Consider the following 22,463-nt stretch of genomic DNA (forward strand, 5'->3'; position numbering starts at 1 on the left):
CACAGCAAACACGCTCATCCTAATAGTTCACACTCAGGCAGCGGGGCTGAGCTCCATGCGTAATTAACTCACTGAATCCTTCGAGCAGCCCCAGGAGGCAGGTTCTGTTAGTCCCATCTTACGGATGGGGACACTGAGGTGGGGGTGGCCACATTTGCCTGCGGACCCCCGGCTGGCCCCGTTCCTGGAGCAACTAAAAGACAGCCTCGTTTTAGATGGTAAGGCATGGTCCCGTGTTGCATGGCCCAGCTATTTCCCCCGCACGGCTTCATGTTTCCCCAACACAAAGACGGCTTGTGCCTCACCAGCCAGGCACGGCCGAGCTGCTGTCTGCCCATCCAGATGCTGCCATGGGGACACCCATCTGTTCAGGAGCCAGAGACTCTCGAAGAGGCCAAACAAACGCTTCCTTGGTTCAAACTCTGCCCTCGTCTCAGGCAAGAGCCAAGGAGGCCAGTCCAGTCCTTCCCCTTCTGCACCCCAAGACCCCAGCACCAGGGCAGCTCCCGGCAGCTTTCCCGGGAGAAGGGGGATGTAGGGTCTCACACACGAGTGTCCGCATGCTGATATTAGTGCACATGTGTGTAAACATGTGTGTAAACACGGGCCCACTGGGACGGAGGGGGGGGCCTGGGGTCTCCCATCTGCCCTGGGCCAGCCACACAGATGGTGCCATTTACAAAACTCTTGCTCTCCAGTCAGAGTCTCAGAATCATATTTCCAGGCCCCTCTTCCAAAACCAGGGGGAGAGAGGTGCCCTGCAAGGGCCACCCCAGCTTCGGTGCAGCTCTCCGGGTGGGCAGGGGTGGGGCTGGCAGCAGGGCATGGGAGGGGAGAGTGAGGCTCAATTTCTGTACCAGGTGCCGTCTGGACGGGGTGCTGTGGGGGAGGCTGCCTCCGCCTCTGCCTCCAGGGCTGGGCTCTGGCAGTTCCTGCAAACAGGATGCCCTTCCCCCTCACATCCCAGGCCAATGCGTGCTCCCCCTGACATTTTGCTGTCACCTTCCCTGAGCCCAAAGACCCGAGGTACCTCGGTCCCATGATGGTATGCCCTGTGATGGCGCCCGGGGCGGTGCTGGGTGGATACTCAGGGGTAAATGCCTGAAGGCTGGACCAGCACCTCCAAGGCCTTGGATCCCCCAGCTCCCAGCCTTCCTGGTTCCCCACTCACACCCCCAGTTCTCGGAAATTGTCTCCGGAGGCTGTTGGGGGTTTCCTGGGTACTGTCATAAAGGGACACTGAGGCACAGAAGTAGGCCTTGCCTGTCAACCCCAGGAAAGAGGTGGCTGTGCCAGGTAGCACCTGCTGCAGGCATCCCTGGAGTCCATCCCTCTTGGGTCCTCTGAGTGTGAATGCAGGGACGCCCCCAAGTCCCGAGTGGCCACAGCACTACTTCGGTGGGCGTTCTTCTCAGAACCACGCCCTGCAGGACCAGGGTGGGAAACAGGACCCCGGTGGTGCCGCCACCTCCTCCCGCCTTGGTTGGCTCCCAAGGCCTCAAACACAAGCCTCTGGCGCCCTCTGGTGGCCATATGGAGGAGGGGCGCACACGGCTGCGGGAGGCTGTTCCAGGCTAAATGTGGGCTGGTCTGGCGTCGGGGTCTCCACGTGGACTTGGTAGCTACCCGAGCCAGAGCGGACCCACCCACACTCACCCACCCACCCATGCACTCCACAAGCCCTGAACGCCGCCCTACTGAACCTTAATGGTACCGTTGGAAAGACCTGAGGGCAGGACCCCTCCTAGAATTCTGATCCCCTGCCCTTGGCTTGTATGCCTCCTGGGACGGGGAGCTCAGGATCCAGCTCATTCCATTAAGGCAGACGGGTCGGGAGCTTTTTTTTTTTTTTTCTTTTGAGACAGAGTCTCGCTCTGTGGCCCAGTCCTGATCCTCTGGGTTCTCCCTCCTGTGCATTCCTTCTCTGGCACCAGCTTTGCATGGATGGCAGCACACACACGTCCCTGCCCAACAGCCCAGGGCCGCCCAACCCTCCTTGCCTGGTTTCCTATCATCCCATCACCCACAGCTGGAGTGACAGTAAAAACCAAGGCCGCAGTCTGTGTGAGAAGCTCTTCCCTGTCTCTTCCCCAACATCTCGCTGGGGGAATCACTGGCCACCTCCATCCAACCGGAGACCTCCTTCCGCCCCCGGAGACCTCCTTCCGCTCCCTCATCAGTTGCCCTCGGGATGAAGCCAAACCTCCTGGCATGGCCTCCTCCCAGTCCTGGCCCTACTGCCTCCCCCACGGCAACAGCTCCTGCTCCACAGCCCCAGACAGACTGTCCTTCAGGGCCTCTTGGCTCTAAGCCTTTGCACAGGCTGTTCCCTCTACCTCTCACACTCTTCCATACCATTATTCACTCCTCTAGACTCATCCTTAGCCCCTGCCTGCTGCCCCTGCAGCTCCCTGGCACAGACCTCCGGGCCCGCCCCCATTCCTCATCACACATCCATTTTCTCTTCTTTTGCCAGGAAATGGGCTCTCTGAGGGTAGGCAGTGAGCCCAAGAAGTTCAGCACTGTGCCAGCGCCAGCAAGCGCCCAATCCCAGCAGACACCCAGTGCAAGCTTGCTGAACTAGTGCTCCAGTGAAGAAATGAACACTTGGACTTTCAAAGACATGACAGGTGCCATCCTGGTGGGTGGCTGTCTCCAAGGCCACCCTCAAATCAACCGTGTCTCCTCCCATCATCATCTTAGCTGTGTGTGTGTCCCTGCACCACAGTGAGCAAGGACCTGTTCCCACCATCAGCACCCTGACCAGCCCGGGTCAGGGTGAGCTCCCAGTCACCGGGGAGTTTCTGAGCCTTCTGACTGTGGGGTTGGTAAGCAGTCAATTCCTGTACCAGGCTCTTGGCATGCTGTCCACTGACTGGAAAAGCTCATGACTTGAGTCTTTATAAAAACATTGGCCAACAGTTGCCAACATTGTCAGGAATCTGGTTTCTCAAGGATCGCCTTCTGAAGGGCAGCAGGCAGGGGGCTTCCTGTCTTGCACCCCACGGGGGCCCTGCAGTCTGCACTGGGACACACGGCCCGGAGGGAAGGGGTGTGGGACGGGTTGATGTGTGTTTCCACAAAATGATGGGTTCAAGTCCTAACCCCAGTCCCTCCGAAGGTGGCCTCGTTTGGTCTTGACAGAAATAACCAAGTTAAGGCTGGGCATGGTGGCTCACGCCTGTAATCCCAGTGCTTTGGGAGGCCAACTGGTGGATCATGTGAGGTCAGGAGTTCAAGACCAGCCTGCCCAACATGGGGGAAACCCTGTCTCTACTAAAAATACAAATATTAGCCGGGTGTGGTGGGGTACACGCCTGTAATCCCAGCTACTCAGGAGGCTGAGGCAGGGGAATTGCTTCAGTCTGGGAGGCAGAGATTACAGTGAACCGAGATCGAGCCACTGCACTCCAGCCTGGGCAACAGAGTAAGACTCTGTTTCAAAAAAAAAAAAAAAGAGAAAAAAAGAAGTAACCAAGTTAAGATGAGGTCATTGCAGGGCCTCATCCAAGGCAGGATATCCAAGACTGGGGTTCCTGTAGCAAGGGGAAGGTAAACAGACAAGCAGAGGGAAGACGATGCGAAGACAGGAAGACGGAGGACGGGAGTGACACAGCCACATGCTAAGGGACACCAGAGGCCACTGGAAGCTGGAGAGAGGCCTGAGCCAGAGGCTTCCTGGCGCCCTCAGAGGCTGCGTGGCCCTGCCCACGCCCTCACTATGGACCTCAGGGCTCCAGAACCCTGAGGCAGAACAGTTCTGTGCTCTAAGCCACCAATTTGAGACATTTTGTTACCCCAGCCCTGGGAAACTAAGACAGGGCATGACCCCCATCTTGCAAATGAAGAAACCGAGGTTCAGGAAGTGGCGAAGGGCCCTGGCTGAGGACACACGGCGAGCCGGCAGCAGAGCTCGCCTTTGAACTCCACTCTGCCAACTCGGGGTTTTCAACACTTTCCTGTGTGTCCTCTGGGGGACTCACGCAGTGACCTTCATCAGTGCAACCTTGGACAATGTCCCCAGGCCTCAGCAGCAAGTCTGCCAAGTGGGGTGACATTGCTCCCACAGCAATGGGTGGAGGTGAGGACTCAGAATGGGCGTTCAGGTGCCGCAGTGCACGGATCACAGGGGCGAGCTGTTATCCATCTCACTGGGATCTAAACAAAGCTGTGCAGCCGCCTTGCACCAAGTCTGCCCCTGAGGCACACCAGGAAACTGCTCGAGAGGTGCTCATCTCCTTCCCACACCCCTCCGCATCTCCCTCTGCCCGGCCCTTCCCAGGTGCCTCACCTTTCCTGTGGCGCCATGGGACACATACTTGGCCCCCTCCCGCTGGGCGATTTCCACTTGTTTGCGGGCGATGCAAGGCCTGGCGAGAGAGGTGCCCAGGAGGTAGCGGTCCTCATACAGTGCGCTGGACTGGATGGCCGGCCAGATGAACTCCTCCACAAACTCCCTGCTGACATCCTCAATGAACACCTATGGGAAGAGAAGCCCGGAAGGAAGAAGTCGGCAAGGACAGGGGCCAGCTGGCATCCAGAGCCCCAGGGGCCTCAGCTAGCTGAGAACTACAAGGGGCCACCCAGGCTGTGCCTGGTACTTCTCCTTCTGCATTTGCAGTAGACATCATTCATCAACCCCAGCACACTGCACTGTTACTCTCCCTCCTGCACTCATGGCAGACATTGCTAATCAATAGCTTGTTTTTTTTTTTTTTTGAGTTGAAGTCTCACTCTGTTGCCCAGGTTGGAGTGTGCAGTGGCTCAGTCTCGGCTCACTGCAACCTCTGTCTCCCGGGTTCAAGCGACTCCCCTGCCTCAGCCTCCTGAGTAGCTGGGATTACAGGCACGCGCCACTATGCCCTGCTAATTTTTGTATTTTTGGTAGAGATGGGGTTTCACCATGTTGGCCAGGTTGCTCTCGAACCCCTGACCTCAGGTGATCCACCCACCTCAGCCTCCCAAAGTGCTGGGATTACAGGCATGAGCCACCGCGGCCGGCCTGCTCATCAATCCTGATGCACTATTCTGTGAAACTGGATGTGACTTATAAATCCGCCCCAACAAGATAAGACTTAGTTGTCACCTAAGATCTCACAGCAGTAGTTCCCAACCAGAGACGGTTTTGTCCCTGTGGGAGGTGGGAGTAGGGGAAGCATCTGGAAATATCTGGATATATTTTTGGTTGCCACAACTGCCAGGTCGGGGGTGAGGGTAATTCTGGCAGCTAGTGGGTAAAGCCTAGGGATGCTGCTAAAATCCTCCCATGCACAGGACGGCCAGCCACATGGAAACAGTGCCAAGACTGAGAAACCTCCATCTAGAGGAATGGTTCTTGAAATGTAGACCCCCAGGCGTTCCCAGTGACTTTTCAGGGAGACGCTGAGTGAAATTTTTTTTTTTTTTTTTTTGGAGACAGGGTCTTTCTCTGTCACCCAGACTGGAGTGCAGTGATGGATCCTAGCTCACTGTAGCCTCAGCCTCCTGGGTTCAAGCAATCCTCCCACCTCAGCCTGGGACTACAAGCATGTGCTACCATGCCTGGCTAAGTTTTTTATTTTTTGTGGAGATGGGGTCTCACTATGTTGCCCAGTTTTCTTCATAGACTTCAATAAAACAAGGCATCACATAGCAAGGAAGCCCAGGGAGGCTAAAAGAGAAAAACAAACAAGCCAACAAAAAACAGGTTAATGCAGAAAACAATTACAGGAGTCCATCTGTTTTCTGTTAAGCCAGACATTAAAGAGATTCGCAAAAATGGAAGCCAATAAGATTCTTACTAAAATTTTTTGTTTGAGAAAATATTTTTCATAAGTATAATGTTACTTATGTTAACATGTACCGTTTATTTAAAACATTTCAGCTTTTATTTCTTTCTTTTTTTTTTTTTTTTTTTTTTTTGAGACGGAGTCTCGCTCTGACGCCCAGGCTGGAGTGCAGTGGCCGGATCTCAGCTCACTGCAAGCTCCGCCTCCCGGATTTACGCCATTCTCCTGCCTCAGCCTCCCGAGTAGCTGGGACTACAGGCGCCTGCCACCACGTCCGGCTAATTTTTTTTTTTATGTGTTTATTAGAGACGGGGTTTCACCGTGTTAGCCAGGATGGTCTCGATCTCGGACCTCGTGATCCACCCGTCTCGGCCTCCCAAAGTGCTGGGATTACAGGCTTGAGCCACCGCGCCCGGCCTCAGCTTTTATTTCTAACATGATAAATATCAACAGATATTATCCACAAAATCTCTCTAAGGCCTTCAATAATTTTTTTTTTTTTTGAAACGGACTCTCACTCTGTCATCCAGACTGGAGTGTAGAGGTGCAATCTTGGCTCACTGCAACCTCTGCCTTCCAGGTTCCTCCTGCCTCAGCCTCCCGAGTGGCTGGGACTATAGGCATGTGGGGTTTCACTACTAAAGAAACCAGGCTGGATGGCCAGGCCGATCTCGAACTCCTGACCTCAAGAGATCTGCCCTCTTCAGCCTCCCAAAGTGCTAGGATTACAAGCGCGAGCCACTGCACCCAGCCAAGCCCTTCAATAATTTTTAAGAGTCGAGAAATTCTTAGTACTGCTTTTGCAACTTCCTGTGTCTATAATTATTTTGAAAAAATCCTTTTAAAAAATGAAATAAAAGGCAAAGAAAAGAAAGCAATTGGGACTAAGGATATATGAAAAACATTAGGATAAGTGTGTTTTGTTTGGTTGGTTGGTTGGTTTTTTTTTTTTTTTAAGACGGAGTTTCGCTGTTGTCGCCCAGGCTGGAGTGCAGTGGCATAATCTCGGCTCACTGCAACCTCCATCTCCTGGGTTCAAGTGATTCTCCTGCCTCAGCCTCCCGAGTAGCTGGGATTACAGGCACCCGCCATCACGCTCAGCTAACTTTTGTATTTTTAGTAGAGATGGGGTTTCACCATGTTGGCTAGGCTGGTCTTGAACTCCTGACCTCAGGTGATCCACCTGCCTCGGCCTCCCAAAATGCTGGGATTACAGGCATGAGCCACTGCTCCTGGCCCATCCTAATGTTATATGCAAGAAAATAAATATGGAAAAACTCCACATTAATTAGAGTGTAGAGGGTTCCCAAGACCCAAAGGTTTGAGAACTGCTCATTTAAAGGACAAAAGCCGAAGGCGTGCACAAAGCCCTGCTTCCGCGCTGCTGAAAGTGCACTCGAATCTTCAACACTCAGAGCTCTTTCACCCCGTCCTGGGCTACTGCTCGGACAACCCCTCTCCTCCAATCTTCAACACTCAGAGCTCTTTCACCCCGTCCTGGGCTACTGCTCGGACAACCCCTCTCCTCCAATCTTCAACACTCAGAGCTCTTTCTCCCCATCCTGGGCTACTGCTCGGACAACCCCTCTCCTCTCCAGCACTTGGGAGACACAGAACCAAGGAGGGACATTCTAGTTCCGGGCCTGTGGCCAGTAGGTGACTTGGGACTGGGGCATCCACTCCCTCATTTTAACATGCTAATTTTAACATGTCCATTTTAATATGCTAATTACCCTGACAACCTTGCAGAAGCACCCCACAGAGGGGATCAGTTCTGACCTGGCAGGTGGGCTGGTGGCCTTGCACATCATCCCTGTTATGTCCCCTGCTCACTCCCCCAAATGAAGGGGCACAAGTGGCAAGGGCTTCTCCATGGGGAGTGAGCACATGTGAGCAGGGGTCCTGATGACCCTGTTCACCATATATGTCCCGTATGGGACAGGGGTCTGCCTGCCACATGCCTAGATTCACAATCAATGCACCAGACTCAATGAGTTTTCTGATTCTGTTGAATGAATGGAAGAATGGGTAGACAGAGAGATAAAAGAGGGAAGGACAGGTAGGGGGATGATGGACAGATGGATGGATGATGGACGACAGATGGATGGATGGATGAATGGATGGATGGATAAATGGTGGATGGATGAAGGATGGAGGGATACACGGATGGGGGATGGATAGGTAAATCGCTGGCTGTCTAGATGAATAGATGGATAGACAATGGAGGGATTAATGACAGATGGATATGTGGATGGATGGATGGATGGATAGTGGGATGGATGGATGGATAGATGATGGATGGATGGCTGGATGGATGGATAGATGGATAGATGATGGATGGATGCATGGGTAGATGATGGATGAATGAATAGATGATGTATGGAAGGATGATGAATGGTGGATGGATGGATGATGGATGGATGATGGATGAATAAATGGATGATGGATGGATAGATGGATGATGATGAATGGATGATGGGTGAATGGATGGATGGATGGATGATGGAAGAATGGATGGATGATGGATGGATAGATGGATGATGGATGGATGGATGGTGGATGGGTGGATGGATAGATGATGGATGGATGGCTGGATGGATGGATAGATGGATAGATGATGGATGGATGCATGGGTAGATGATGGATGAATGAATAGATGATGTATGGAAGGATGATGAATGGTGGATGGATGGATGATGGATGAATGGATGGAGATGGATGGATAGATGGATGGATGGATGATGGGTGAATGGATGGATGTATGATGAATAGATGATGGATGATGGGTGGATGGGTAATGGATGGACGAATTATGGATGATGAATGGATGGATGGGTGGATGGGTGATGGATGGATGGGTGGATGGATGATGGATGAATGGATGGATGAATGGGTGGATGATGGATGAATGGATGGATGGATGATGGATGGGTGGATGGGTGGATAGGTGATGGATGGATAGGTGGATGGATGATGGATGGATGGATGGATGGTTGATGGGTGAATGGATGGATGATGGATGGATGGATGGATGGTTGATGGGTGAATGGATGGATGGGTGATGGATGGGTGATGGATGGCTGGGTGGATGGATGGATGGGTAATGGATGGATGAACGATGTATGATGAATAATGGATGAATGAATGGATGATGAATGGGTAGATGGATGATGGATGGATGGATGATGGATGGATAGCTAATGGAGGGATGAATGATGGATGGATATGTGGATGAGTGGATAAACAGAGATAAAAGAGGGTGAGTGGGTGCATAGATGGACAGAGAGATAAAAGAGAAGAGAAGGTAGGTGGGTGGGGAAGAGACACTCCACCTGCATGGGAAGGTGAGTGGGTGGAAGGGGGCCTGGGGGAGGCAGAAAAACAAGAGTATTCACACACCTGAGAGCAGATCTCACACTCTTAGAAGCAAGAAGACACATTGGAAGGGATGGGATCCCTGGGGCAGGAGCATCCACCACTGCCCCTCCACATCACCGCCCCACTCCCAGCCCAAACCCCTGCCTCCCGCCTGGTACCTTTTTGGCCCCAAGCTTCAGTGCCTTCTTCCTGGCTTCCTCGAAGTCTTCCTTCTGGCCAATGTTGGCCTGAGGAGCAGAAGCAGAGAGGCCCTGTCAGCCGCTGCGGGGAGCCCTGGGTTCGCACCGTCCACATACAGCAGCCCCCCACCCATCCCCTGCTACAGAAAAAGCTTCCATTCCATGGCCAAGTCACAGTAAGAAGGAAAAAGCACAAAGTCCAAGGCTTGGAGAGGTGAGATTCTTCCAGGAGGTGAGACAGGTAGCTGGATTGCAACGTGGCGCTGGCCGGTGGCTTCCGTGGGTTGGAGCACTGGCTGAGCCTGGCCCTGGCCACATAGGCTGCAGTCGTTGCTGGAAAAGTCTAGGGTTCTCCTGAAACTCATCTGTGTTTTCCAGAAAACTCTTTCTCGGCCAGTGCAAAGATTAGCTTGTCAGGGCCTTCCTAGCCTCCAGCTCTCCTCCCCAGTCAAAGACTGGGCCATCCTAAGGCAGCTGAAGAGGCGGGAGGCAGAGAAGCCCGTGCTCAGGAACTTCCAGCTCTGTCCCTGCGGCCGGTGCCCTGACCTCGGGGTCCGACGGCCCCTGTCTAGACACTGCCATGCTTCCTCCTGCCTGGACTCTGGCCTGCTGCCCAGATCCTGGCCTCAGCCCTCGCGCCCTTTATTCTGCTCACCAGACACTGGAATGTTGCCAAAGCCCAGCTGCAGGTGCTTCTCTGAATCACATTCAGCTTTTAAATCGCCCAGGTGGTAGCCCAGGGCTCTATACGGCCAGCTCCTGCTCAGATTGCCCCGCTGTGCTGCCTACAGTGAGATGGATACACCTGGGCTCTTTGCAGCCCCTCAAAGCTGTGGTCTCACCCACCAGGTGACTGTGAGCAAAGTATTTCTTCCCCTGCTCACTTTCCCCAACCTGAATGACAAGGGCATTCAGTGTGGTGAGACACGCCGATATGCCAGCAAACAAATCACTTTTGGCAAGAGCTAAGTTTTGTCTGTCCAGAGACCCAGCCTCACTTCCTCTGGAAACAGAACCTTCTTTCCTGGGTGGACCCCATTCCACAGGGATGGAGAGGAACACATCCTGCCCACTGTAGGAGCAGGCTCATGGCCCAAGTCTCGCACCCCATGATGCAGTCATAGTGACTAATGCACGGTGGGTTCCCATGGGCCCTACTGGTGGTAAGCCCTCCTTTTTGGGAAAGGTGGGCTATGAGGGTGACCATGAGCCTTGCCTGCCCTGTGGAGAGGCCAAGAATGAAGCCAAGTAGAGTTGGGGACAGATCTTAGAAGCACCTGGATCCAGCCCTACCTGAAGCCATCCTATCCCTGGACTTCTCAGTTATGTGAGCCAAGAATTGTCTTTTCCCTTTCCTTTTCACGTAAGTTGGTTTGAGTTGAGTTTCTAAAATTTACACCCAACAGTCCTGACTAGCACAGCCACACAGAGGACTCAGAGCTGTGGTCAGGTTCAGTCGGAGAGGAGCTGGTTTGCAAGGGATGACTCCTATGGGCCCTGGATGGGGAAGTGGCATCACGCATAACCCATTACCCGTGACCTATTTCCCATCCCAGAACCAGGTGACCCCCAGCGTCCTTCCAGCTCGGGTTTCCACAATCTTTGCGGAATTATTGCAGGCTGATAGCGTACTCTGGAGATGGGAAGACTGTGTGCCTTCCCAGGGCTGGTAGCAGGTCCCAGCCCACCGTCTCTCTGCAAGCAGGCGGACCAGCAGCACTGCCAAGGTCACTGCTGTGCCCTCCCCGCGCCCCCATCACCTGGCTCTGGAAGGCATCTCAAGGATGGCCAATTTGCATATAGAGGAAGTGAGGCAGTACAATGAGAAGCTATTTTCCTAGTTCCAGTTCAAGACTGGCTTAGAGAGAAGAGGCCAGGCTTGATTGAGTGACGGTGAGCAGACAGGCTGACAACCCGGACAGAGGCTGGCAGGGGGCGGACAGGACAAGCTGCGGGACATGCAGGAAGACAGACACCCAGGTCGCTCCCTCACCAGATAGGCAATGACGTCGTAGCCTTGTTCCTTCAGCCACACGAGGATGCACGAGGTGTCCAGGCCGCCACTGTAGGCCAGAACCACGGAGCCTTTGCTGGACATAGTGTCTGGCGGGAGTCGAGGAAGAACCTGAGTGACCCTGAGACAGCCAGTGCCCCCCGCCAGCCCCTGCAGATGGCCCCGCCTCAGCCTTGGCCCTGGACAGCCTTGTCTCCCAGGCAAGCTGCCACTGGAGGTCGGGAACAGGATGTTCACCTTCAGCGCCTGCCACCCCCAGGGACCCTGACCTCGCAGTCTGCACACACCCCCACGGACCACGCTGGGGCCTGGGAATGCTGACTGCCGTCCTAGGCTGGCCGGGTAGAGGCATCTCTTGGACCTGATCCCCCAGCAGGGAGGTAAGGCGGCTGAGGCTGAGCAGTTTGGCCCAAGGCCAGGATGTGAAGAATGCACTCAGGCAGGAGATATGGGAGGGGCCTTGGCTCTGAGCCTCTGGCAGCTGACACATCCCCCATCAGAACTGCTCCTTGCCAAGCACTGGCAGGGCCCTGGGAGCCTCAGCTGGATCTCCCTGTGCCCCTGAGCCCCCAGTACAACCCCATGAAGTAGGAGTCGTCATCCCTCCTGGAGAGGCAGACAGCAAGGCTCAGAGAGGTCAGTGGCAGGCTCAGGGTCACACAGCACACACGAATCCGTGCTTCCCCAGTGTGCAGTGCCGACACCCACCTGCAGGTGGAGCAGGATGCTATGGGGCAGGTGCCCAGCCCCAGTGCCTCTCCTACCTGGAGCCCCATGGAACCTTCGCTGGTTGGAATTTTAGACATGGTGTCTCTCCAAATGTGAGCACCTCTGAATTCAACTCTGCCAATGCCCAGTTTGGAGGGACTCAGAGACCAACTCCCCCAATGTGCAGGTAGAGAAACTGAGGCCCAGGGAGGGAAGGCGATAGATAGGCAGAGGCCTAAAACCTCTGCAACCAGCGGCCCTTCCCGGGAGGGGGACAGATGGGTGAGCAAGCCCTCTGCAGCCGGGAAGCGCCTGCGGTCTCCCATCCTGCCCCACCCTCCGCCACAATGTAGCGTCCTGAAGGCACCACGGCCTCCTGTCTCCTGGTCTTTACAGCCATGCTTCTTCCCCGAGGGCTCTCCCTGAATCCTGGGCTGCCCTTGGGCTCACTCTGCCTCCCCCACATGCCTCCTGTGGCCCTGGGCTTGGGTGCCCTTACTGTGTCCAATTTGCTGAACAGGAAACCAGGGTTGGAGAGACGAGGTCACGTGCCCTAGGCCATCCGATCAACAAGCAGCAGGGGCAGATGTGGGCCCAGGCCTCCGGGTTCCAGCCTCTGCGGACACCTGGCCCTAGCATCCCACATTTCCTGAATGGACAGGGCATGTTTGCTCTGCCTGGGAATGTTTCCACCTGAGTCCGACCAACGTCACAAGGTCAGTGTCACCCAGGGTCTTTATTAGACACTATTGGGGAAGTGGAGCCCCGAAGGGTCACCCGGCCATCACCATTGCAGTGATGCAGGCATCGCTATCCTGAGCACTGTCCGTGTGCCTGGAAGCTCGGGGAGAGGAAGTGGCTCTCCCAGGCCTCCCGGCCTGTGCCGCAGAGCGCAGCCGTGTAGCCAGGTGGACTTTGGAGCCCTGTCACATGAGTATTCAGTCCTGTCATGTTGCGCGGTCCCACCTGCCAGTCAGCCGGGGCTCACAGGCCTGTGCTGCCCTTTGGACTTAGAAGGGGAAACACCTCACGGGCCACGCAGCTGGGGCAGAGGAGGTGGTTCTGGTGGGTGCCCACAACGTCCCTACTGGGCATTCAAGCCCCTGCCCCCGAGTTCCTGGTGACTCAGCAGGCCCTGACCCTGGAGCCAGCAGGTGGTATCCATGGCAACTGCAGCCAGGCAATTGGCCATGCAGGATGGAGGGAAGGAGGGAGGAAGGGAGGCAGGGAGGGCTTAAGGTGGGCAGTACCTGGGATTGGAGGCGTGAGTTCCTGGCGTCTGGAATCTGTCTTCACGGTGCAGTGAACCACTGTGCAAAAGCAAAGCTACTCAGCTGCCTGCAGGCGGCCCGGGCCATCCCAGAGGCCTTAAACCTTATGTCCTGTGAACAGCCTCACTGAGCAGGGGAAGCCCAGGAGCCCCAGAGCCACCTGTCCTGCCTCCTGCCCCCTGCCCCCTGCCCCCTGCCCCAGAAGGCATTCAGGAAATGCGTGGAAGCCTATCCCTGTTTGTGTGTGATGGCGTGGGTGGTGTGGTTGGGTTGGGAGAAATTCTGTTGTATGTCGTAAAACAGCTCTATTGAGGTCTACTTGACAGATCATAAATTGCATTTTTTTAAATATCAGATGGGTAATGAGCCAACATCATAACAAAGTTTGAGGGTGGTACCTCGCAAACACACGAGAATAGCCCATCAGCACACTCATGAGCTACAAAACTAATCGAATAGTTTTTGGTGTCCAATTTAGCAAGTTTCGGCCTGCAGATGCGCCTGTGACACCAACTCCACAATCAAGGGAATGGACATGTCCGTCTTAGGCCGACCCCTTCCATTTGGGATTCTCTTCATTTTAGAGGCAGGAAAACTGAGGCTTGGGCTAAGGAACTTTGCCCTGCATCTTGTTTGAGCCAGGACTCAAACTCACATCGGCTCAGCTCCTTAACCCACTGCTCGCAGGTACAAGACCACCATCCCTCTCGGGGAGACTCAAAGAAGGGAAGTCCTGGGCAAGTGTGATCTGATGATGCTGGCCCAAGATTCACCCAGTTCTGAGAGTCACCCCTGCTCCTGCCCCCTCCCAGAGGCACCTGGAGCCAAGAGGGTAGGCACAGGGAGCGGCAGCTCTGCAGAAACAGCTGCATCGCCTCAGTGACCCGCCATGCCTCCTGCCTATCAGAGCTCTATCCTCCTTCCTTTTTCTTTCTTTCTTTTTTTTTTTTTTTTCCAGACAGGGTCTCATTCTGTCACCTAGGCTGGAGTGCAGTGATGCAATCTCAGCTCACCACAGCCTCGACCTCCTGGGCTCAAGGGATCCTTCCACCCCAGCTCAGTGCCACTAGCCCCAAGTAGCTGAGACTACAGGCACATGCCACCACACCTGCCTCATTTTTGTATTTTTTGTAGAGATCAGGTTTCACCACATTGCCCAGGCTAGTCTTGAACTCCTGGACTCAAGTGATCTGCCTGCCTCAGCCTCTCAAAGTGCTGGGATTCCAGGCATGGGCCACCACATCCGGCCATCATGCTGTATTCTAACTGCCCTCTCCCCCACTATGAGCTCCATGGAAACAGGGACCATCTCCCAGATGCCTGTGGCAGGCACTTAGAACAATGCTGTTAGTTCCACTCTCTGGAGGTCAGCTCCTCACTGCAAAGAGACGGCTGGGGTGCCCCGAAGCTGTGGAGTCCTACACATGCTCTCATGGCCGAGCACGGTGGCTCACGCCTGTAATCGTAGCACTTTGGACGGCCGAGGTGGGTGCATCACTTGAGATCAGGAGTTCCAGACCAGCCTGGCCAACATGGCAAAACCCCATTTCTACTAAAAATACAAAAATTAGCTGAGTGTGGTGGCATGCACCCGTAGTCCCAGCTACTCGGGAGGCTGAGGTATAAGAATTACTTGAACCCGGGAGGTAAAGGTTGCAGTGAGCCAAGATCGTGCCACCACACTCCAGCCTGGGTGACAGAGTGAAACTCTGTCTTAAATAAACAAAACGAAACCAGTGAGCCCCTCCTGCCTGCCAGGCTGTATCTGGGCAGATGTGGGCTCTGAGGCCCTCAGCCTCTGGGGCTGGGCATGGTGAAGCAATGCATGGACTTGGCGTGTGTACCTGAGACAGAGTGTGTGTGTGTGTGTGTACTCACCCAGGGGTGTGTACCTGAGAGTACACAATGTGTGTGCTTGCATGCATGTTTGTAATGTGTTTGGGCTTGCACATGTGTGCCTGTGTGCATGCACATGTGTGTGGGTGTTGGGGCCTGTGTATGCATGCAGAGAAATGAGCTGGGCAGATGGACTTGGGAAAATGATGTAATCAGACAGCAGCGTTGCTCCTGCCCTCCCAGCAGCGGGTGGGGCACCCTCTTCCCTCAGCCTCAGCAGGTCCCTAAGCTGCATTTGCAGCCCGAGGCAAAAACTGAGGGCTTGCTGTCAGGGAGGAAGTGACAGGGAGAGAAGGAATGGCAGCTGCAATCCAGTGAGTGCTCACGCCAGGCACGGCACACAGGTCAAGTCCACCAGACATGGGTTTGAGTGGCTCCAGCTCTCTAGCATAACTGCTCAGCTGCGAAATGGGGGTTCGAACAGCCTGCTCCCCACAGGGCAACTGTAAGGATTTGGTGAGATGCTGGGGGAAGGAGCCCAGAGCTGGGCACCAAAGCATGTGTCCACTAAGCTCTGTGCACCGCTGCCATGGCTGACCTCAGCCAAGTTCCCGGCTTGCTAAGCGTCAATTTCCCCATCTGTACAACCTAACAGCCCTCTGGGTTCTGACCCTCCCGGCCGTTGAACTTTCTTCCTGGGAGCTGCGCCTGGCAGGCAGATCCTGGCTGAGTTCAGCCTCCCCTAGTCCCAGCTCCACCCCCACCACATCCCCCAGAAACGGCCACAGCAGGTTTTTCCAGCTCCTTGGCAAATGCCCACTGCCCTCCAGCCCTCCTTCACCAGAAGAGACCAAAAGGGAAGGTGGCCTTGCATCAAGGTACCAGGGCCACCTGGCTTTCACTGGGATGGCGTTCTCTGTGGCCCCAGCCACAGCCATCTGTTCAGCTTCCAGCAAACAGGCCAGCCTGGGCGCCCGCTTGACACTAAGGAAAACTCGTGCTACTTGAAAACGTCAGAGCTGGAATGACAACAAGAGCAGCTACTATGTTCAGAGTCACAGGTGCATCATCTTAAGGTGGAGACTACCATTGCCACCTATTTACAGAGGCAGAGGCAGAGGCTAAGCGGCTCGCCGAGGTCACAGGCTAGTGGCTTCAAACCCAGCCTGACTGCAGGCCACTTGCTCTTCCCTGCACTCTGCCCTTCTCTCCCTGGCTCCTAGGAGACCTCACATTTTCTCCCCTTTGCTCTACACACCTTCCAGAAAACCAGTCCCCCAGTGGGTCATGGTCAACCTGCCCACTATTCCTCTGGAGAGCCTGTGTACTACAGCTCAGGCCTGCTGCCTGGTGGAAGGTTCCCCTGCAACCCCTCTCTGACATTCTAACTCGGCTGAGCTCGGTTTGTCTTTGGTGATGGAGGAAGGCCACATTCTTCATTCACTCAACTCATATCAGAGTGCCTGTGGGTGCCTGGTCTCCCCCAGTTCTGGGGAGGGGGCCACGCCCTGGAAGATCAACTTTGCCCAAAGCTATATCAGAAAACAGAGCCTTAGACTCTGAATTCCAGAGAAGTTACCTCTTTCCACATGGGTGCCCGGTGCCCACAGGCAAACCACTGACTTCGGGGGCTGTGTAGTCAGTGCTCAAATGAGGCATCTGGTTGACCTGGCTGGCCTTCCAGCACCCACGGGCCAAAGATGAGATGGGCCCGGGTTGGGAGGGGGAAGCACGAGCGCAGCAGGCAGTTCTGGACCTGGCTCCACCCCAAAGCTCCTGGGGCCCTGGGCCTGCTTCCCAAGCAAGGAGACTGTGCTGAGAGTGGGGCCTCCCCTTCCCTCTTACCACATGCCTGGCCCTGCCCAGGTGCTCAGCAGGCAGGAGTCACTATTCATTCACTTGATCCACCCACACAGAGCAGAACCAGAATTACTTCTCAGCATGGTGCACAGATGGCCCCTCCAGGACAGGGCCCCGCCCCCACCCCCAAGCTCCCCGCCCCAGGCCCTGAGCCAAAGGAGTCTGGGAGGGAGAGGGAGTTTGGAATGGAGACTCCTCCAGTACCTGCTCCTAGCCAAGCTTCCCAGTCTGTGTGGCTGCTTCTCCCTCCTTCTCATCAGAACCTAACCCCAGGCACAGTTATTGTGTAATTGGACCCAAGCCCAGCGCCCAACAGTCTATACAGAGCCCTTAGCAGCCTCACACTATCTGCATGTTTCCTGAGCCCTCAGCCCCAGCCAGCTCTAACAGACTGAAGTTTGGGGGCCAGGCGCTTCGGGGGGCTGGAGCCTGTAATCCCAGCTCTTTAGCAGGCCAGAGGGAGGAGGATCGCTTGAGCCCAGGAGCTCGAGGCCAGCCTGGGCGACATGATGAGTCCATATGTCTGATAAATTTTTAGAAAGAAACGAAAATGAAAGGGAAGCTTGGGAATCTGGAGGCTGAGCCAAGGCCTCACCAGGTCTCCCCATCACCGGGTGTGTGCTTGCTGGGAGCCGAGGATCAAAGCCCAGGTCCCCTAGGTCTTGATCTACCCCTGGGGAGAGAACAGGTCTGTTCCTGCCCTGAGACCTGCAGCCTGACCCAGCTGCTCGAAAGCGGACTCTCCACTTCTCAGAGACTACTGAGGCCAGGCCAGCCCTCCTCAGGAACAGCCCCCGCGGACTGGGAGAGGAGTTTCCTCTCTTTCACAATGACCCTGTCTCCCTGGAGGGGGCAGTCGCCGAGGGGCCAAAGGCAACAGCAGCCGGGATAGAGGATATTCCTGGCACCGCCCCTCCCACAGAGCCCAGCCCAGGCCAGCAGGAAACCCGCCGCGAGGCCGGGAGACAGCCAGCCCCACCGGGGAGAGCCGGGTGGCTGCAGCCCCCTGCAGGGAAGGGAGCCAGGGCCACCACGCCCATCTATCCAGGGTAAACTGAGGCTGCGGGGAAAGCGATACGTCCAAGCCCGAGAGGGGCTGGAATCCTGGTTTTACGCCGAGAAATAGAGGTGGAGACAGACGGCGAGTCGGAGAGAGGGAGAGAGAATCGGGAGCCCCCCACACGCTCCGGACTCCCCAGTTCTCCATGTGGGGGCTTCACGACACAGAGGAAGCCGGATCCGCGAATGAGTCCCGAAGGGACCCGGCTGCGCAGGGAACAAATAACCAGACCCGCTCCTCGGACCCGGGGACTCGAGCCCCCGCCGCGTCACCCAGGCTCCAGGAACCTGGGATCCGACGCCAGGCGTCTGAGCATCGCGAGCCTCTTCCCTCCTGCCTGGGTCCCACTCCCGGGCGAGTGGCGATCGGGGGTCCGCCCTCTGCCTCCGCGGGGCCCGCAACGCGCGTCTCCTCCGCCTCCTCGGCTGGGCCCGGGAAGGGGGTGCCCTAGGCTAGGAAGTGGGCAGCGAGAGGGGCCGAGGGCTCCTTACCGGGCTCGGGCAGCGGTGGTAGGCGGCAGAGCAGGGCCGGCAGGGGTGCGCATACCAGGTTATAAGCACAGGGCCCGGGGGGCAGGGCCGGCGACCGGGGACACGTGGGGGGAACGCGCGCCACAGACCCCGCCCCCGGGCCCGGCCCCCGCCTGGAGCAGCTCAGGGTTTACAGCCACCTGCAGATGGGCGGGGCCCGCCTCCCCCGGCCTCGTCCCCACCTCCACCCGCCTCCCACCAGGTCCCCGCCTGGGCCGGGCGCCGGCTCACCCTCCCAGGGGCGTGCCGGCGGGGGTGCAGGCGGTTCACGGCTCCTGGCCCTGGCCCGCGGGCTGGCGGCGCCAAGGAGGGCGGCAGTGGCTGCGACCCATGTAACTCAGGGGCGGGGGGTGGCCGCAGCCGTCCTTCGAGAGACTTGCTTCTTGGGCCTGGGGAAGCGTTCAAACCCTTCGAGGTGGAAGCGGGGATAAAAGTTCCACTGGCGCAGGGAGCTTGGTGCTCACTTCTATCCGGTGCCGGCCGCCCGGGCCTTCTGCAGCTCCCAGAGCCCCTCATTCCCCACCGCAGCCCCCGGGAGCCGAGTAAGGATGAGAAACCCTAAAGTGAGCCAGTGCGGGAAGGCCCGGCTTTCATCCCTCAGGCCAGGGCTGGTTGCTGGCTGTCTTCTCAGAGTCTGGCACCTGCCCAGACTCCAGAGGGCACCCAGTAAGCAGTGAATAAAAGACTGTCTGGCTGCGAACCCACTGGACAGGAGGGAAGGTTGAGGTTCAGAGAGGTGAAGTCTCTTGCTTGAAAAAAGCAGCTGGGAGTTGTGACCCCAGGCCCGACTTCAAAAATTTCTCTACATCAGGAGTTTCCCAGCTTGTTCTCGCGGCTCCAAAGCCCTGATCACCGCAACCACAGCCCCAGTAAAACAGCAGGTCCTGGGACCCCATCCAAGGCAGTTGTTCCATAGTGAGCCCTGACCCCAGAGGGGAGGACTCCTGGTCCTCAGCCGGCTCTGAACCTGGGGGAGGTGGGAGCCCCAAGCCTTGCCCAGCTGCTACCCTGGAGTCAGCACTCCTTTTAACCACCATCCACTCTTAGCCCCTCTGCCAGCCAGCCCCCACCACTGCCTCAAGCCCGTGGCCAGCAACAATAGCTGCGAGTCCTTCGAGAAGGAGAAAAGGATCAAACCAATTCACAAACAAAGCCATAGCTCTATTCTCTCTTAAGCCCCTTAGTTCTCTGGCACCTAAACCTGGGATGTGGCCCTTGATGGCAAAGGGGCCCCCGGTGAGCCACGTGGGGCTGGGTGTACATAGATGGCTTGAGGCCCCTTCCAGCTAGGAGGCGGTATCACAGCTGGCCCCCCTTGGCCCTCTCACAGGACCAGCTGGGGGCCTCGTGGAGTCTCTGGGCCTTCCACACTAGCAGGAGGCAAGTGAGGAATGCCCACAAAATGACACCCTTGCAGCAGCTGTGTGGCCTTGGGGTGGTCACTCCCCACTGTGCCTGTTTTCTCATTGGGAGGGCTCCCTGGAGAGAGCAAGCATTCTGTTTTCATCTTCACGATTACCCTGTATGAAGTACCTGTGATTGTTATTCCCATGGTATGGGCAGAAACCTGACGCACAGAGAGATGATGTATCTTTCACAAGTCCACACAGCATGTGAGTGGCAGAGTGGAGCCACAATCCAGTGTCTGAAGCTCTGGCCCAAACCCTCTGCTCTAGCTGCAGTCTGAGCTGAAGTCACAGTCCCAGGGTCACAGGCTGCTGGGACCTTTACTCCCTGCCTCAGAAATTGTTCCAGCCTAGGGGACAGACCCTTCCTAACGTACAGGCACCAGTGACATGAGGGGCAGTGAGGTCACAGCTCTCCTGAGAAGAAAACAGGGGCCCAAACTGCCAGCAGCAACCCTCCCCCGCCACCACCCTCCTACCACCAACAGCAGGGTGAGTGGTTTCCCAGAGGCAGAGACCAAGGTGAGGGAGGACTGGCCAGCTTCTGAATGAGCTGTATTCTGCCTGGACCCCTCCATCAGCCAGGTGGACCTTCAATCCTGCCCTGGCCCTCACCCTGTAGAGCAGTGCTGGGGGCCAAGGTGGGGCGTGGCCCAAAGGGATTCCCCCACCTGAGGCTGGGGCACCATGGCCTTTGTCTTTCATCCTACCCCCTGCCTACACCCAGGTCAGGGGTCCTCCAGGAGTCTTTGCACCTTTTAGGTAAGCGATCTTGGTGGCATTCCTAAAAACAAAGCAGCACCTAGGCCTGAGCAGGTGGAGAAACAAAGGCACTGGGATCTGAGGCACTCAGACTTTCTTCTTTTTTAAAATTTTTTTAATTTGGAGTCTTGCTCTGTCACCTAGGCTGGAGTACAGTGGCACCATCACTGCAGCCTCTGCCTCCCAGGTTCAAGCAATTCTCCTGCCTCAGCCTCCTGAATAGCTGGGACTACAGGCCTGCCACCACACCAGGCTAATTTTTGTATTTTAAGTAGAGATGGGTTTCACCATGTTAGCCAGGCTGGTCTTGAACTCCTGACCTCAGGTGATCCACCCACCGCAGCCTCCCAAAGTACTAGGATTACAGATGTGAGCCACTGTGCCCAACAACATTCATATCTTCTAAATATATCAAGTCTGCCCCTTTCTCTCCACCTCCACTTCCTCCACACAGGGCCACTATCTTCTCTTACTCAGACCCTTATAATTTCTTTCTTAAGTCTCTTTGCTGGTTCCCCCGCTTCCCCTAGTTGCCCCTCCAACATTTCCTCCCCAACAGCCAGAGAGGTTTTTGTTTGTTTGTTTGTTTGTTTGTCTGTTTTAAGAGATAGAGTTCTTGGGTTCACAGCTACGGGTACTCCAGGGCCCAGCTCTGAGATGAATATTTTATTGGATACTTTGGATGACTGGCCAGGTGGAGGCCTGTGCCCAGGCAAAGGCCTAAGTCTTCCATTCAGTGGAGAGGAAGACCTGGTAGGTTGAGACATCTTTGATAGGTGGTATAAAAGTCCTCAATTTCTTTTTTTCTTTTTTTTTTTTTTGTATTTTTCACTGATATATCTTAGTTATACATATTTTGGGAGTACATGCAGCTCTGGGAGCTGCAGAAGGCCCAGGCATTCATTCAGTCTTTCACCATTAAGTACAATGTTAGCTGTAGGTTTTTCATAGGTTTTTTTTTTTTTTTTTTTGTCAGAAGAAGTTTACTTTTCTTCCTAATTTATTGAAAGATTTTTAGAAAAATAGGCACTAAATTTTGTCAAATGCTATTTCCACACCTATTGAAATGATCATATGATTTTCTCCTTTATTTTATAAATGTGGTGATTATAGTGATTGGCTGTCAGGTGTTGAACCAACCTTGCATTCCTGGAAAAAATTATACCTCAATTAAATTGATTTTTAAGAAAAAAAAAGAAACAGAAGGGGAATCTTTGGGTTAAAAGAGTTATAAAAGATAAAATCAAGGCTGGGTGTGGTGGCTTATGGCTGTAATCCCACCACTTTGGGAGGTTAGACGGTCAGATCGCTGAGGCCAGGACTTTGAGACCAGCCTGAGCAACATAATGAAACCCTGTCTCTACTCAAAATACAAAAAATTAACCAGGTGTCATGGCATATACCTGTAATCCCACCTACTCAGGTGGCTGAGGCACAAGAATTGCTTGAACCTGGGGAGCAGAGGTTGCAATGAACTAAGACAGAGATTGCAGTGAACCAAGATTGCACCACTGCACACTCCAACCTGGGCACAAAATGTGTTCTGTCTCAAAAATAAAATAAAATAAAATAAAATAAATCACAATGTTTAGATCTCATTTAGATCCTGATTTCTTTGAAGTGCAAAAGAAATATTTTTATAAGCAATTGGAAGTTTGAACACGGATATTCAATAACAGCAAGACAGAATT

At 55.0% G+C, this 22,463-nt stretch overlaps 1 protein-coding gene and 1 non-coding gene across 7 annotated transcripts in view; both read right to left on the bottom strand.

The window, feature by feature from the left end:
• Positions 1 to 18,599, bottom strand: part of ASS1 (argininosuccinate synthase 1) — a 57,656-nt gene extending 39,057 nt beyond the window's left edge. For 3 of the 6 annotated variants that reach the window (XR_012424257.1, XM_005580630.5, XM_074016268.1), the window contains exons 1-5: positions 18,566 to 18,599; positions 13,298 to 13,357; positions 11,319 to 11,428; positions 9,305 to 9,373; positions 4,292 to 4,480 (exon numbers count right to left, since the gene is read on the bottom strand). Coding sequence is in view for 5 of the 6 variants with exons in the window: in XM_005580630.5 (XP_005580687.3) it covers positions 4,292 to 4,480; positions 9,305 to 9,373; positions 11,319 to 11,423 (363 nt within the window). In the remaining variant the exon portion in view is untranslated. Of the gene's footprint in view, positions 1 to 4,291; positions 4,481 to 9,304; positions 9,374 to 11,318; positions 12,048 to 12,546; positions 12,741 to 13,297; positions 13,358 to 18,565 lie in introns of all 6 variants that reach the window. The other 3 variants (XM_045373940.3, XM_074016267.1, XM_065529995.2) reach the window with 3 other exon arrangements.
• Positions 13,668 to 13,769, bottom strand: LOC123569299 (small nucleolar RNA U13). Its single transcript, XR_006692935.1, has one exon. It is a non-coding gene; the product is annotated as a small nucleolar RNA U13 (small nucleolar RNA).
• Positions 18,600 to 22,463: the final 3,864 nt, after the last annotated feature.

This window comes from Macaca fascicularis, chromosome 15 (assembly GCF_037993035.2).
Source record: "Macaca fascicularis isolate 582-1 chromosome 15, T2T-MFA8v1.1".
Classification (NCBI taxonomy): domain Eukaryota; kingdom Metazoa; phylum Chordata; class Mammalia; order Primates; family Cercopithecidae; genus Macaca; species Macaca fascicularis.